The sequence below is a fragment of the Amblyraja radiata genome, chromosome 7 (assembly GCF_010909765.2).
Source record: "Amblyraja radiata isolate CabotCenter1 chromosome 7, sAmbRad1.1.pri, whole genome shotgun sequence".
NCBI classification, from domain to species: Eukaryota; Metazoa; Chordata; class Chondrichthyes; order Rajiformes; family Rajidae; genus Amblyraja; species Amblyraja radiata.
Genome location: NC_045962.1, coordinates 18,696,149 through 18,711,404, shown reverse-complemented (window position 1 = coordinate 18,711,404; position 15,256 = coordinate 18,696,149). Strand labels below are relative to the sequence as shown.

At 43.0% G+C, this 15,256-nt stretch overlaps 1 protein-coding gene across 2 annotated transcripts in view; it reads right to left on the bottom strand.

Moving 5' to 3' along the window:
- calcrl (calcitonin receptor like receptor) overlaps positions 1 to 15,256 on the bottom strand; it is a 107,236-nt gene that overhangs the window by 27,950 nt on the left and 64,030 nt on the right. Inside the window, exons 2-4 of one of the 2 annotated variants that reach the window (XM_033023799.1) lie at positions 7,648 to 7,728; positions 6,592 to 6,739; positions 1,823 to 1,939 (exon numbers count right to left, since the gene is read on the bottom strand). In XM_033023799.1, coding sequence (XP_032879690.1) covers positions 1,823 to 1,939; positions 6,592 to 6,739; positions 7,648 to 7,698 — 316 coding nt within the window. In that variant the 5' untranslated portion in view covers positions 7,699 to 7,728. Of the gene's footprint in view, positions 1 to 1,822; positions 1,940 to 6,591; positions 6,743 to 7,647; positions 7,729 to 15,256 lie in introns of both variants that reach the window. The other variant, XM_033023798.1, reaches the window with a different exon arrangement.

Genomic DNA, 15,256 nt, shown 5'->3' with positions numbered 1-15,256 from the left:
GGCTGGCCTTCTGGGTAAGCACCACCGCCATTGTCGGCTTGTGTCCAATGTAAACTTGAGTTCCGTACTTGAGTAAAGTGGTGTGGAAATTATAAACTGCCCTGATTGCAATAGGGACTCAGTACAGAATTGTTTACGAAAATGCAAGTTTACGTAAGTAACCGTTTGCGTAAGTCGGGGAGTGTCTATATTGGATTTACATCGAAAGTCTTCACTCTGTTCAGTGTACGGTTTTTCTAATTTTAGGAACACAATATGGAAAGGTGAATTTCCAATAAAGGTATGTTCAAGAAGGAACTGCAGATGCTGGAGAATTGAAGGTAGACAAAATTGCTGGAGAAACACAGCGGGTGCAGCAGCATCTATGGAGCGAACGAAATAGGCAACGTTTCGGGCCGAAACCCTTCTTCAAACCCTGTCTGAAGAAGGGTTTTGGCCCGAAACGTTGCCTATTTCCTTCGCTCCATAGATGCTGCCGCACCCAGCTGGGTTTCTCCAGCAATTTTGTCTACCTTCCAATAAAGGTAATTTCTTACTGACAGATGACATTTACTGGTAAAAGTCAACATTAATAATACAATTACAATAAAATTCAGTCATAAGCAATTCTTGGTGCTGTTCTCATGCTCAAATTATTGTCAAACTCGAACAGAGCTTTTAACATAACATTGAATAACGTGACTGTCTAGCTTAAGTTGAGCCCAATGCAATATTTTGCTTTGCTCTGGATTACTGAGACCTTGTCTAATGCTTGCTTAAGATTCCGAGTTGTATTTCTTTTTCTGCTGGAGTTAAATCAGAGGTGCTGCACAAAGAATGAGTTCATCCTTAGTTTGCAATTCTAATAATATACTTCTTGCCATAACTGAAATGTTGTTAAATACTGTAAGCACTCTGACGATTGATCAAAATGAAATCCAATAACTCATGTGAATAAATAAAATAAATACGATTCATTCTGTCCTTGAATAAATCTTTTAAGTCTGATGAATGCTCAAGGGACAAAACCCACATCATCCCTATCTGACAGCATTTGAATTGTGGGCGGTGTGAAGCGTAGTGTTTGTGGTCTGGCAATGCAAGGGAGGCATTCACAGAGATCCTACAATTTCACAATATTTTATGGCAATTCCTCCTTTTGTTCAATAAACTGACTCAGAAGCTGCTTCTTTCAATTTGCAGCTCTGAACTAACCTGGCGGTACGGCCAAGGAAACAGCCTTCCTGTGATACATTTGCCAATTTTAAAAAATGTATTTAATTCAGGGCCAGCACATTTCAGCTCTGAACTTCCTCTGTTCATGCTTGTCACACATGAAGGAGAAGTTATGAAAGGAAATATGTGGCACAGCTGCCGATGAGATTATGCAAAACGAATGGAGAGTTACACAGCATGTGAATGGAGGGTTACACAGCATATAATACTTAAGATGGAGATAATATATATATTTTTTCTGATGTGATTGTATATCAGGTGGGCGGCAGAGTGGCACAGCGGTAGAATTACTGCTTTACAGCACCAGGGACCCGGGATTGATCCTGACAATGGGTGCTGTCTGTAAAGAGTTTGTAGATTCTCCCTGTGACCACGTGGGCTTTCCCCGGGTGCTCCGGTTTCCTCCCAAAGACGTGCAGTCCCCAGTGTGTAGGATAATGCTAGTGTACGGGGTGATCACTGGTCGGTGCGGACTCTGTGGGCTGAAGGGTTTGTTTCCGCGATGTAACTCTAAAGGCCAAAGTAAAATCTAAAATGAGCAATCTTAGCTTGAACTTTGCCAAATATTAGTACAGTGATTACTTCAGCGAGGAATGGGTATTCATACCTTGCGGATCAAAGTCTTGAAAATAGTCGGGGCATCGTTGCACAGCCACTGCCCCAGGTGGAGCATCTTCCCAGCATAGCCACCCGTCCCACGTCCTGCTACATACGGGGCTCGTAGCTGATAAAGAGGAAGTATGTTTGACATGTCTAGTAAATACTAATGTTTCCAACCCATACAATTATTAACTACAACCTTTTCACAGCCTTTGCACAGTGGTTAGCGGAATTACATTTTCTTTTATACAAAACATTCTCATTCATGAAATGGTACACCAACCACCCATTTCCCTCACTATTCCGCAGTCCTTTCCCCTACTGTTCCCCGTCCCGTCCCCTTCCACCTATATCAGTTGTCGGGGACTTCTGCATTGTATTATTAAATAACGCTAATGTTGCCACAGTACCACATTTAGGTGCAATTCCTGTATTTTAGGAAGATACATCATACTAAGGTAATGCAGAATCATATCATTCTTCTTATTCACGCTACCACCAGCAATTACAGATAATCTGTTTAATAAACATCTTCTTGCCAACCACAGGAATTCTAAATGAGATAAATTTTAAAATCAATAGACAATAGACAATAAGTGCAAGAATAAGCTATTCGGACCATCGAGCCAGCACCGCCATTCAATGTGATCATGGCTGATCATCCCCAATCAGTTCCTGTTCCTGCCTTCTCCCCATATCACCTGCCTCCACTATCTTTAAGAGCCCTAGCTAGCTCTCTCTTGAAAGTACCCAGAGAACCGGCCTCCACCGTCCTCTGAGGCAGAGAATTCCACACTCACAACTCTCTGTGTGAAAAAGTGCTTCCTCGTCTTCATTCTAAATGGCTTACCCCTTATTCTTAAACTGTGGTCCCTGGTTCTGGACTCCCTAAACATCAGGAACATGTTCTGGACTCCCCCAACATCGGGAACATCAGGAATCAGTTTTAGATTTCTGAGGGCAAAGTGCCACTTTCCCTGATCCGAAAGGAAAGACAGACCTGAAAAGCTGGAACGAGACTCAGAGCGCCTGCATCTCATCAGACAAATGTTTCCCAAACTCCGCAGCACAAAACACAATAACCTTTGTCACAGCGCAAATATTCACCGCACTGTTTATAACAACTGTAACAAATTACATTAATGCCAATAAAACACAAGTAAATACTGCATAATAAAAGGAAATACTCTAAATAAGTAATAAGTAAATATTTAATTAATATTTGAAAGAATAAATTGATCTTAGTGTTTAAAAGGAAAATGAGTCTTCGTGGTGGTGAAGAGTTCACACTAAAACCTTTTTGCAACTCTGTTGGCGCATTTGTGGTGACACTTTTGTGTACTTTGTGTGCAAAAACAAAGAATTTCACTGCACCTAGCAAGCTACAATAAAGTATCATCATCAGCTCGACTGCTAGTTATCGACATAAGCAGAGCATAAATGCTGCCATGATACTTTTAGCATTTGAACCAACAATTATTTACAAAGGAGGCTCTGCAGAGTTGAATCCATGACTACAGCACTTTCTTCCACATTAGATCACTTTTTCCAGCCTTTGGAAACAACGGTACAGGGAGCTGAGTGATGTACATTAGGTATAATTATTTTAGGTTCCAGTTTAACTAGGCTGAGATAGGCACCGGCCTCTAAGGAAATTAAATATATCTGAAATAAGAGCCGGAACTTCATTCAGTGGCAACCTCAAGCCAGTTGATATTTTAATGGCTGCTTCCCAAAAATAAAAGAGATTACAAATGGTGCCAAAGCTATTTTCAGTCACAATGAAAATGATGGAGGTATTGCACCCTCTTGCTAAGCATGGCAAGTACACCCTATAAGAGACAGAGAATGATTTTGTGCACAACTGCGCTTCACTTGCTGCATTCTTTCTGCAGGAAATATTAAGACAAGTCGTGGTAGTTTCAACCTAAAGTTCTGTTTCCTCTATTCTTTAACATCAATTAATTTAAAATTCCTCAGAAACAGCATATTCCCGCCAAACATCAGCGTATTGATCACTACAAACTCTAACTAAACTGTGAACGACAAATTGCCTTGATCGCACTAGGGACTTTGGGCTTTGGATTTCTTTTTGCACTACATTGGGTTTTTTTAATGTATTGAACTTCTTTTTGTCATTTATTATGTTATCTGCCAAGTATTATACGCGTTGTGCTGCAACAAGTAAGAATGACATTGTTCTATCTGGGACATATGACAATAGAACACTCTTCACTTGACTCTTGACTCTTGAACACTCAGTGTTCTGAACACATTAACTTAATTCGGTGCACAACTGGGTGCTCATTACGAGCCCAGACTGATTGATTGTTTTACTAATAGATAAAAATGGTTAAAAGATTTGCCTTTCACGTGATATTCTTACACCTCTCCCATTCTGTGTACAAAGCATTTCCCGAGCTTGCTTCATACCTGTTCCCTGGATCTGATTCATGCAGCCTTACAAACAAGTTGCAAAAGATGGATGAGTACTTCATATCCTTGCAAGTAGCACAACAGAAATAGCCTTTAACGTTATCTCCTCTCAACTCCTAGATCGATGCAGATCCTTCAAATTTTGAGCATGAAGCCAACAGACCATTTGACTGTCGTGATATTATTAAATGACTCTCGTTCCTGTTGCTGGAACATTGAGACTGTCTGTTGCATTGATTGAGCAGATTGTGGGGCAGATATGTGAACATAACGCAGCTCTGAAAGATCATGATGCAGCCTTATAAACTGTTGGAGTTTTGCATGCAGTTCTGGTCACCCATTGCAGGAAGGATCTGGGGGCTTTGGAGAGGGTGCAGAGGTGGTTTCCCTGAATTATGTCTGGATGAGAGGGTTTCAGCTACAAAGAAAGGTTAGATAAACTTGGATTATTTTCTCTGGAAAGTTCAGGGAAGGCTCAGGGTTTTTTTTTGAGAGATAATTACTTTGAGATTATGAGATGGGAGGTCATGTTGCAGTTGTATAGGGCATTGTTGAGGTTACATTTAGAGTATCGTGTTCAATTCTGGGCAACATGTTATAGGAAAGATGTTGTCAATTTGGAAAGGGTACAGAGAAGATTTACATGGATGTTGCCAGGAATCAAGGGTCTGAGCTATATGGAGAGGTTGAGCAGGCTGGGATTTTATTCCTTGAAACACAGGAGGATGAGAGGTGATCTTATACAGGGGTATAAAATCATGAGAGGAATAGATCGGGTAGACACAAAGAGTCTCTTGCCTAGAGTAGGGGAATCGAGAATCAGAGGAAATAGGTTTAAGGTGAAGGGGGAAAAATGTAATAGGAATCTTAGGGGTAACTTTTTCACATAAGGGTGGGTGTATGGAACAAGCTGCCAGAGGAGGTAGTTGATGCAGGGACTATTGCAATGTTTACGAAAACAATTCTACAGGTACATGGGACAGGTTTAAAGGGATATGGACCAAATGCAGGCAGGTGGGACTAGTGTAGATGGGACATGTTGGTTGGGTAGGTAAGTTGGGCTGAAGGACCTGTTTCCAGTCATATGATTCTATGACTCTATACAGGTAGGGTAGAGAGTCAGAACCTTTTTCCCAGGATGGAAATGACCAACACTAGAGAGTATAGCTAGAAGCTGTGAGAGGGAAAGTTTAATGGAAATGAGCGGAGCAAGTTTTTTTATACAGACAGTGGTGGTGGCCTGGAATGCATTGCCAGGGGTGGGGGTGGAGCAGATATGATTGTGGTGTTTAACACACTTTTAGATTGGCACATGGGTGTGGTTATGGGGAGAAGGCAGGAGAATGGGGTTGAGAGGGACAGATAAATCATTCATGATTGAATGGCAGTAGACAAGAGACAATAGACAATAGGTGCAGGAGTAGGCCATTTGGCCCTTCGAGCCAGCACCACCATTCAATGTGATCATGGCTGATCATCCACAATCAGTACCCGTCTGAGGCAGAGAATTCCAGACTCACAACTCTCTGTGTGAAAAAAAGTGTTTCCTCATCTCCGTTCTAAATGGCTTATTCTTAATTCTTTGCAAGTGGATTTAAACGTTCAACATCCTTATTCTTAAACTGTGGCCCCTGGTTCTGGAATCCCCCAACATCGGGAACATGTTTCCTGCCTCTAGTGTGTCCAAACCCTTAATAATCTTATATGTTTCAATAAGATTCCCTCTGATCCTTCTAAATTCCAGGGTATACAAGCACAGCCATCCATTCTTTCAGCATACGACAGTCCTGGGAAATAACCCAGGAATTAAACTTGATGAGCCGAATGGCCTAATTCTGCTCCTTGAACTCATGAACTTATAAATGCAAGGAATAGAGGGATATGAATCATGTACAGGCAGATGTGACATAATTTATGGCACAAACATTGTGGGATAAAGGGTCTGTTTCTATGCTGTACTAGATTAGTTTAGGTTAGTTTAGCATTATTGTCACATGTACTGAGGTACAGTGAAAAGCATTTTATTGTTGCGTGCTATCCAGTCAGCAGAACACTATACATGATTACAGTCAAGCCATCCACAGTGTACAACTACATGATAAAGGGAATAACATTTAGTGTTCGCGTTCTACGTTATAAAAGCGATTCAGCGACTCAACTGCATTGGAAAGGGTCCAGAGAAGATTTATGTGGATGTTGCCAGGACTCAAGGCTCTGAGCTGCAGGGAGAGGATGAGCAGTCTGGGACTCTATTCCTTGAAGCACAGGAGGATGAGGTGCGATCCTAAAGAGGTGCACAAAATCACGCGAAGGATATATCAGCAGTTAATCATAATTTACCATTTCTGCTGTACACGGCCACCTTCATGATCTTTTGGTAGCACTCATATTGTGCAATCATTATTTTTTCCCTGGTGAAGCCAAGTCCATTGTATAGTTGTATTGTCACATTCCCTGTACTGTTACTCGTCTGAGCGGCTGCAAACAGCTGCTATAAAACAAATACAATATTAGAGACATAAAAGAGTGGGAAATGTGTTCATAATTGGTGATGCGAAACACTCAATATATGCACATTGTACGGCATATTGATTTCCTGCTTTTGAAGTTCAATTCTATTGATTTCAATCGAGCTGAACTTTGCAAGTGGATTTAAACGTTCAACATAGAGACTGTTACATTGGTTGCTTAATGCAAGTAGCCGAAAACAAATTGTACTCTTGTGCACTGCTTACATGGGTTTGTGGAGCAGACAGCAGGTTAAATAGCATTCCCAGGGATCATGCACGTCTGTCACCAAATGCAAAAACTTGTTCAATAAATGACATTTTTTCAGGTTGCACAAGAATACTCTGAAGCATCGGGAAATTAGTTTATCAGTTTGCCGTTTTAAACTGTAGACTACATTCCACATGCCATACCGCACTCGAACAGCAATAACAATACTGTCACCCTCAACCTCTGTAAAGGTTACACTGAAAAACTAAAGTAATCCCCTAGACATGGTGCAATATATTACCTCTGACACATAGCATGCGTTCACTCAAATATAGCTATTTGAATAAGTAGTTACTAGATAATTGACTAGGCAAGAGCAAAGCTAAAAATCCATTCGAACAAAGATGTTGCAGTTTAGGGAAATTATAATCAAAACCAGCAAGCATGCAGTCAGATGTGTTTACATCTCATAACCGTAAATCTGTCATACAAATAGTGCGCACTATAAAAATGATGTGCGCCTTCTACACAAAATGATCCAAATCTTCTGCATTATATGCACATTACATTAACAATATTTATGCACGGTACACTACAGTAGACGATTGCTAAACTAAGCTAAATTATGTTTAATTACACCTACAAATTCAGTTAACTGCACAAATCTTTAGGACTCACCTTTGAAACCAAAATAAAGAACAGAATCTGAAACACCAGTTTTCCTTCCATCTTGAGTAATTCACACTTGAAAATGACAGCCTGTAAAAGTGAAAGGAGAATGTAACTTGAGTGACAAACAGCAACTGGAATACATTCAAATAACACTCGCCACAGAATAGGGATTGTGCACTTTTTCTGCTGATTTTAACGTATCGTATGTCAGAGATGCTACATTTTCCTGCTTAATATTACAAAGGTAAGCGAGTCTATTTTTCCAACTTAGCATTACATAGCAAAAAGGGTTAAGCAACTTAAACACTGAATGCCACTTCAATTGTTTGAAGTACCAGAAGTTGATTCTCATTTAAATTCAGGAAAGACGGCTGGCACTTGCCTATTTAAAGATGCATCTGCTTGAGGGTTGAAGTGTTTTCTGTTTCACACCAATGTAAAAATAAACTAGGGTACTGTCTGATTCACCTCTACCCCATTGCAGACATTGGACTTTGTCTTCAGAACTGGAGCACTACAATGCAGCCAATTATACTCTGCACTCTGTATCTTTCATTCTGCACTACCTATTGCACTTTGAGTTTGACTTGATTATACTTATGTATAGTAGTACCTGATATGAGTGGATAGAATGCAAAACAACATTTTTCACTGTACCTCAGTACATCTGACTATAATAAATCTAAACCTAAACCTGAAAATGACAGTGGGCTAAATATTATTTCCAGTGATCATCCTTGTCAGTCGGCAAATAAAAAACTTGTTCAATAAATGTTATTTTTTGAGGTTGCACAAAAAGTCTCTGGGAGGAGGACAGGTTGGAGGGATGTGGGCCAAACGCAGGCAGGTGGGACTAGTGTAGATGGGACATGTTGGTTGGTGTGGGCAGGTTGGGGTAAAGGGCCTTTTTTCCATGCTGTATCACTCTATGACTGTAAATGAGTTTATTAGTTTGCTGTTTTAAACTATATTCCACTATACTGTCTACTATATTCCACAACCATACCCCACTCCTACAGCAACCCCAACATTGTCACCTTCATCTTCTGTAAAGTTACACTGAGAAACGAAAGTAAATCCCCAGACATATTACCTCTGACATATAGCATGCGTTCATTCTAGTATCGCTGTTTGGATAAGTAGTTATTGGATAATTGCTTAGGCAAGTGTGAAACTATAAATCCATTTGAACAAAGATGTTGCAGTTTAGGGACATTACAAGCAAAACCTGCAAGCGTGCAGTCAGATGTGTTTACATCTCAAACCGTAAATCTGGCATATAAATAGTCCACATTATATTAACGATGTGTGTCTTCTACACAAAATGATGCAAATCTCCTGCATTATTCAACATCACTGTCCATATGCACGTGCAGATTTCTTGATTAGTATGGGTGTCAGGGGTTATGGGGAGAAGACAGGAGAATGGGATTACGAGGGAGAGATAGATCAGCCATGATTGAATGGCGGAGTAGACTTGATGGGCTGAATAGCCTAATTCTGCACCTATCACTTATGGCCTTATGATTACAATAATACTATTTATACATAGCATACTAAAGTAGAAGATATGAAGGTGAAATGAGAAAAGCTGAATTACGTTTAACACAAGTGCAACACACTGGCTTGGGTCTTGAGTTAACTCCTAAATGGAACAGCATGAACCCAATGGCGGAGATATCCTCACTCTATTCATGCCCGAGGATGGAATATATTTCCATGTGGCAGTCAATCTGCATTTTAAAGTTGTTCCATTAGACCCTCTACCCCAGCCTCCTACTTCCCCGTTCCTGCGCACTTTACAAATGTAAAAAGCAAACTGCTGGGGGAACTTAATGGATCAATGGATCAAGCAGCATCTGTGGAGCCAGAAGGAAGGTCAATATCTCAGGTTCAGACCCTGCATCAGGGCAGAGAGAGTAGAGGGAAGGCGGCAAGTAAAAGGAGGTGAGATGGAAAGGTGAGTCAGGAGGGGATGATATGCAGCGGGATCCTGATGGGAGAGATAAGGAGTTGAGTTTGCGGTGAGGGTGGTTGGTAAGAAGTGGAATTCTAAGTGTACGTAGAATTTTAAATGTTTTGGGTGTCCAGATTTTTACATCTGCACTTTTCCTATTGTTAAAATGTTACATTCAGGTGTAATTTCACATGACATATTTCATAAATGCTCTACTGCTCAACAAAACCAATGTACATCTTTTGCTTACAAGGTACATGAAAAGCTTCATTTTGCACGCTATCCCAATCAGTTCAGATAATACTATGCAATCAAGTCAAACTCAGGTATAAGAGCAAAGGGGAAGATACAGAGTACAGAATATAGTTCTCAGTATTGTAGCACATCAGTTCCAGAGGCAAAGTCCAATGTCCACAGTGGGGTAGAGGTGAATCGGACAGTACCTTAGCTAATGGAAGGACCGTTCTGAAGTCTGATAATAGGGGAAGAAACTGCTCCTGAATCTGGTGGTGCATGCTTTCAAACTTCTGTACCTTGTGTCAGATGAGAGCAGGGAGAAGAAGGAATGACCGGTGTGGGACAAAGCTTTGATTGTCTTTGCTGCTTTTCCAAGGCAGTGTGAAGTGCAGATGGAGTCACTGGTGGAGAGACTGGTCTGTGTGATGGACTGGACTACATCCACAACCCTCTGGGCAAACATAGCAGAAGACCAAGTGTCATAGTTATCTTGAAATGTGTTTCTCTTGATGGTTTGAATAATGCAGCAGAATAACTTTAATCCAACACAGCGGTCTAGCTGTCCAGCTGATTGTTCATCACTATGCACAGATGCACCTGTTTTTGTGCATGGAGGAATTCCAAACACTTCCAGACATTTGTCTTGTTATCCATATCATTAAATCTACTGCATAATCCACCCCTCCCGGAACTCCCTAAAACCAATTCTATAATCTATGCACCAGAATGTTGACATCCTCTTGCTGCCTAGCAGCAAATCACATAACTTCATGATTCATGTTACATTCTAAATACATGCACATAACTTGGCTGCATGCCCAAATTATTTTGCACATTCAAAAAGAAGAACATTTGAAGCATTTACAAATGCGTGCGCTTATTTTACATGGTTTCCCTCATTTAGAAAGTATTTTTAAAGATATATTTTTAAAGCACAGGATCGGTAGCATCTTTTAAAATAGGACGGGAGACATGTCAGAGTACTCCAGAATGTGTGATTGATGCACCGAGGGCCAAAGGTTTCCCCCAAGCATGTCCGCTGTAAACAAGTGGCATTATTTACAAGGTTTCTTATAGAAGTGCAGCAGACTTTTCTCTTCTCTCTCTCTCTCTCTGTGCTAGTGGCAATGAACTTGGTCATGCGGCGCTGGAGATGTTGATTGTAATTTAAACTCGGAGTGGATTCTGAAATAAGATCTGAGAAGTGTGAGGATTAAGAGATTCTCATACAGAATTTCTACTGAGAAAAACTAAAAATAGTATTTGGAAGACCGAGTTTCAGTTCCTCAGTTAAAGGGAAAATCAGTGGCCACCCACTACGCTTAAAGAGTTTGCCGTACTGTACTGCATCCTTAGATCTCTGGTTCCCGTTAACACACATCTTAGGATATTCCTTCAAATATCTCAATATTTCTGAAAAAAATGTCAATTTACGTTAAAACCCAAGAAGTATCTTCACACCGTGGACAGCTTGATTGCAATCATGTATAGACATTTCCCTGACTGGATAGCACGCAGCAAAAAGTATTTGACTGTACACGTGACAAAGATAAACTGAACTGCATATTAGTTTATTATTGCCAATAATAAACAAATAATCAATAAATAATAAGTTATTATTAATAAGTTAAATAATGATTAATTTTTTAGATATGCGTAGAACACTGCTCTCTTCTTGTAGCTACAGCAAGCCTAAGTGATATTAGCAACAAGTCTTATAGGACATTTAGAAACATAGAAAAAGGTGCAGGAGTAGGTCATTCGGCCCTTCGAGCCAGCACCACCATTCAATATGATCATGGCAGATCATCCAAATTCAGCACCCCGTTCCTGCTTTCTCCCCATGTCTCTTGCTTCAGTCAGCCCTAAGAGCGATGTCTACAATAACTGTCCCTTGACTACATCCAGTGAATTGGCCTCCACTGCCATCTGAGGCAGAGAATTCCACAGATTCACAACTCTCTGGGTGAAAACGTTTTTCCTCATCTCAATCGTAAATGGCATACCCCTTATTCTTAAACTGTGACCCCTGGTTCTGGACTCCCCCAACATCAGGAACATATTTCGTGCATGTAGCCTGTCCAATACCTTAAGAATTTTATATGTTTCTATAAGATCCCCTCTCATCTTTTTAAATTCCTGTTTTAATATCTATATTACTAAAAGTCTGTTCTTGACCGGTTTTGGCCATATGTGCTGCGATTTCTGAGAGAACGCCGCCACCTACGGCCGTCATTTTTGGCCACCTTGCTCAGAGCATGTGTGCCGAGGATTTTTCCCGTCGATGAAAAATTACAGATATATTAATGTTTTTACAAAATTACCCATTCCCTCTGCGGTCCCCGCTGGCGGCAGGGGGGAGGGACTATAAAACTAGGAAGTGGTGTGCCTCACAGTCTCTTCAAGATGGAGGAAGGCAGAGGGTCACGTTTCTCTGAGCTGTGAATAACACTGAACACATGTCTACTCAAATGTAAGTGTCCTTAGTGGTTCTAAAACGCTTGCAGAATGTGTCTATTGGTTCTAAAATGTTTGCAAAAAGTTTCTTTTGGTTCTACAATGCTTGCAGAATGTGTCTTTTTTGGTTCTAAAATGTTTTTTAGGTTCTCCCCCCCCCTCTCCTCTCCCCCCTCTCCTCTCCCCCCCTCCCCCACTCTCGCTCTCCCCTCTTTTTCTCCCCCCCTCCCCTCCATCCCCTCCCCACCATTCCTCCCCTAAACCCCCCTCCCCTCCACACACCCCTACCCCCTTCCCTCCACCCTCCCTCCCCCTCCCTGCTCCCCACCTCTCCCCCTCCCCCTCAGCACACCCTCTCTCTCCCCCTCTTTCCCTTCTCTCCCCCCTCTCTCCCCCCTCTCTCCCTCACTCCTCTCCTCTTCCCCCCTCTCCTCTCCCCACCCTCTCCTCTCCCCCCCTCTCCTCCCATTTCCTCTCCTCTCCCCACCCTCCCCTCCTCTCCCCACCTCACCCCTCCTCTCCTCTCCCCTCTCCTCTCCCCCCTCTCCTCTCCCCCCTCTCTCTCTCCCCTCTTTCTCCCCCCTCCCCTCCATCCCCTCCCCCACCATTCCTCCCCTAAACCCCCCTCCCCTCCACACACCCCTACCCCCTTCCCTCCACCCTCCCTGCTCCCCACATCTCCCCCTCCCAGCACATCATCTCTCTCCCCCTCTTTCCTCTCTCCCCTCTCCCTCTCCCCCCTCCCCCTCTCCCCCCTCTCTCTCTCCCCCCTCCTCCCCTCCATCCCCTCCCTCACCCTCCCCTCCTCCCCTAAACCCCCTCCCCTCCACACCCCCTACCCTCTTCCCTCCACCCTACCTCCCCCTCACCCCCCTCTCAGCACCCCCTCTCTCTCCCCCTCACTCTCACCCTCTCTCTCTCCTCCCCACCTTTCCCCCCTCACCCACCCTCCCTCTTCTCCTCCTCTCCACTCCCCTCTCCCTCTTGTCCCTCTCTCTGTGTCTCTGTCTCTGCCCCCTCTCTCTGCCCTCACTCTCTACCACCCCCCCCGCCCCTCTAGGTGTGACTAAGTTGGGGGCTATGCGTCAGTAGATAGGGTGTTTATGGGGTAAAAGGAGCAAATTAATAATATTAATATAATATCAAGGGGGGCAATTAGCGTGAGTGCGGCGGGGGGGGGGGGATAATTAGTGTGTGTGACGCTGCATGCCGCCTTCCCCCCCCACAACCGCACGTTGGGGGAACAGACCCAACGGGTCTGCACTAGGTCTAGTATAATATAAAATCGTAAGAAGAAGGAAGCGAGTCAGTCTTTCATCCCTGTGCTGCCCTTCAATATCATCATAGCTGATCTGTTACTTCATTGCCATTTTTACTTCACTAAACCTATATCCCTTAATATCTAACAAAAATGCCATCTCTCCATGACTGATCCTTCACAGCCCTCTGGTGCGGAGAATTTCAGATAGTTAATCTTCCGCAGTGAGAAGAACTTCCCTCTCATCTCTGCTCCGAGGGGTCAATCTCTTATTTTATGACTACGATATTTCAGCCAGAAGTAAACATCATCACTGCTTCTGTTGAGCCGTGGAGGAATGGTGTACATTTAAATGTATGTCCTCTGATTCTTGATTCTCCTCTGGGTAAAAGACTCAATGTATTTACCCTATCTATTGGTCTGATGAATGGTCTCAACCCAAAAGGTCTCCTATTCCTTTTCTCCAATGATGCTCCTGACCTGCTGAGTTACTCCAGCATTTTGTGTCTGTCTACCCTATCTATTACCCTATCATGATCTTATAAACCTCTATAAGATCACCCCACATCTTCCCGCGCTCCAAGGCATAACGTCCTAGCCTGCTCAACCTCTCCCCATAGATCTGGCCCTTGATTTCTGGGAACATCCTTGCAAATGTCCTGTGCACCCTTTCCAGTTTAACTTCAGACTCTACTAGTTGCCCTACTGTGGACTGGTTTTAATTGCCTGGGGAGTTTTTGAAAAAGGGTTCCACTTGTCTTTCCTTGCCTTCACTTGCCTGAGTTTCATTGCAGCTTCAGTTGGGGGCTCTGTGAGTCGGCTGCCCTGCCGGCAGCATGTTCGTTATTTCAACTTTTTTTGGTATGTCCGAGTGTTTGTTTAAGTGTCTCTCAATGTGTCTTATGTGGGGGGTGGTGGGGGGAAAAGGGGAAACCGTTTTTTAGTCACTTCCTCGACAGAGATGCAACTTTTTCCATGTCGTTTCGCCACCTCCCCTCTCGCGGCCTAACAGCTTGGATTGGAGCGATCTTTCCCGGAGTCGGCCCAGAGCTTCAGCAGCGGGCGCAGCGTGGACTTTTCCATCATGCAGCAGGGGCGAACCCTTGCAGGGGGTCGACAAAGAGGAGTGCTCCGATCGCTGGCCTGGTGACTTTGACATCATGGGGCTGTGGTCTGCGGAGCTTCTAGCTGCAGGCGTGGCGTGGACTTACCATCCGGAGTCTGGGATCCCTTGCCGGGGATCGCTGGAGAAGATCTCCGACCTCCAGCTTGCAGCCGATAGCATCCTGAAGCCGCGGTCTCCGGTAGGAAAGTGGCACTCCAAGCTGCGGAGTGTGTTCGACCGTCCCGACAATGCTGTGGTGGATGTCTGTGTTAGATTTTATTGTGTATTGTGTGTTCTTTTTTTCCCCAATTGTATTGCTGCTGGCAAATTAATTTCACTGTACCTTGGTTGGTGCATGTGACTAATAAATTTGACTTTGACTTTCTCCTTCATTAGCTGATAACCTGACTGCAGAGGAGGTGAGGAAGACTGTAGGGATTTAGAATATTTCTTTGTCATCACAATCACGGGTTTGCTGATGACCCAATGACTCTTATCTTAACCATATTGTTTAACCCCTGCTCCCTGTCTAAAGCAACTAACAAAATGTTAGATATCGTGTTTGTGGGCTTTCAAGCCATAATCAAAATTATTTCCAGTT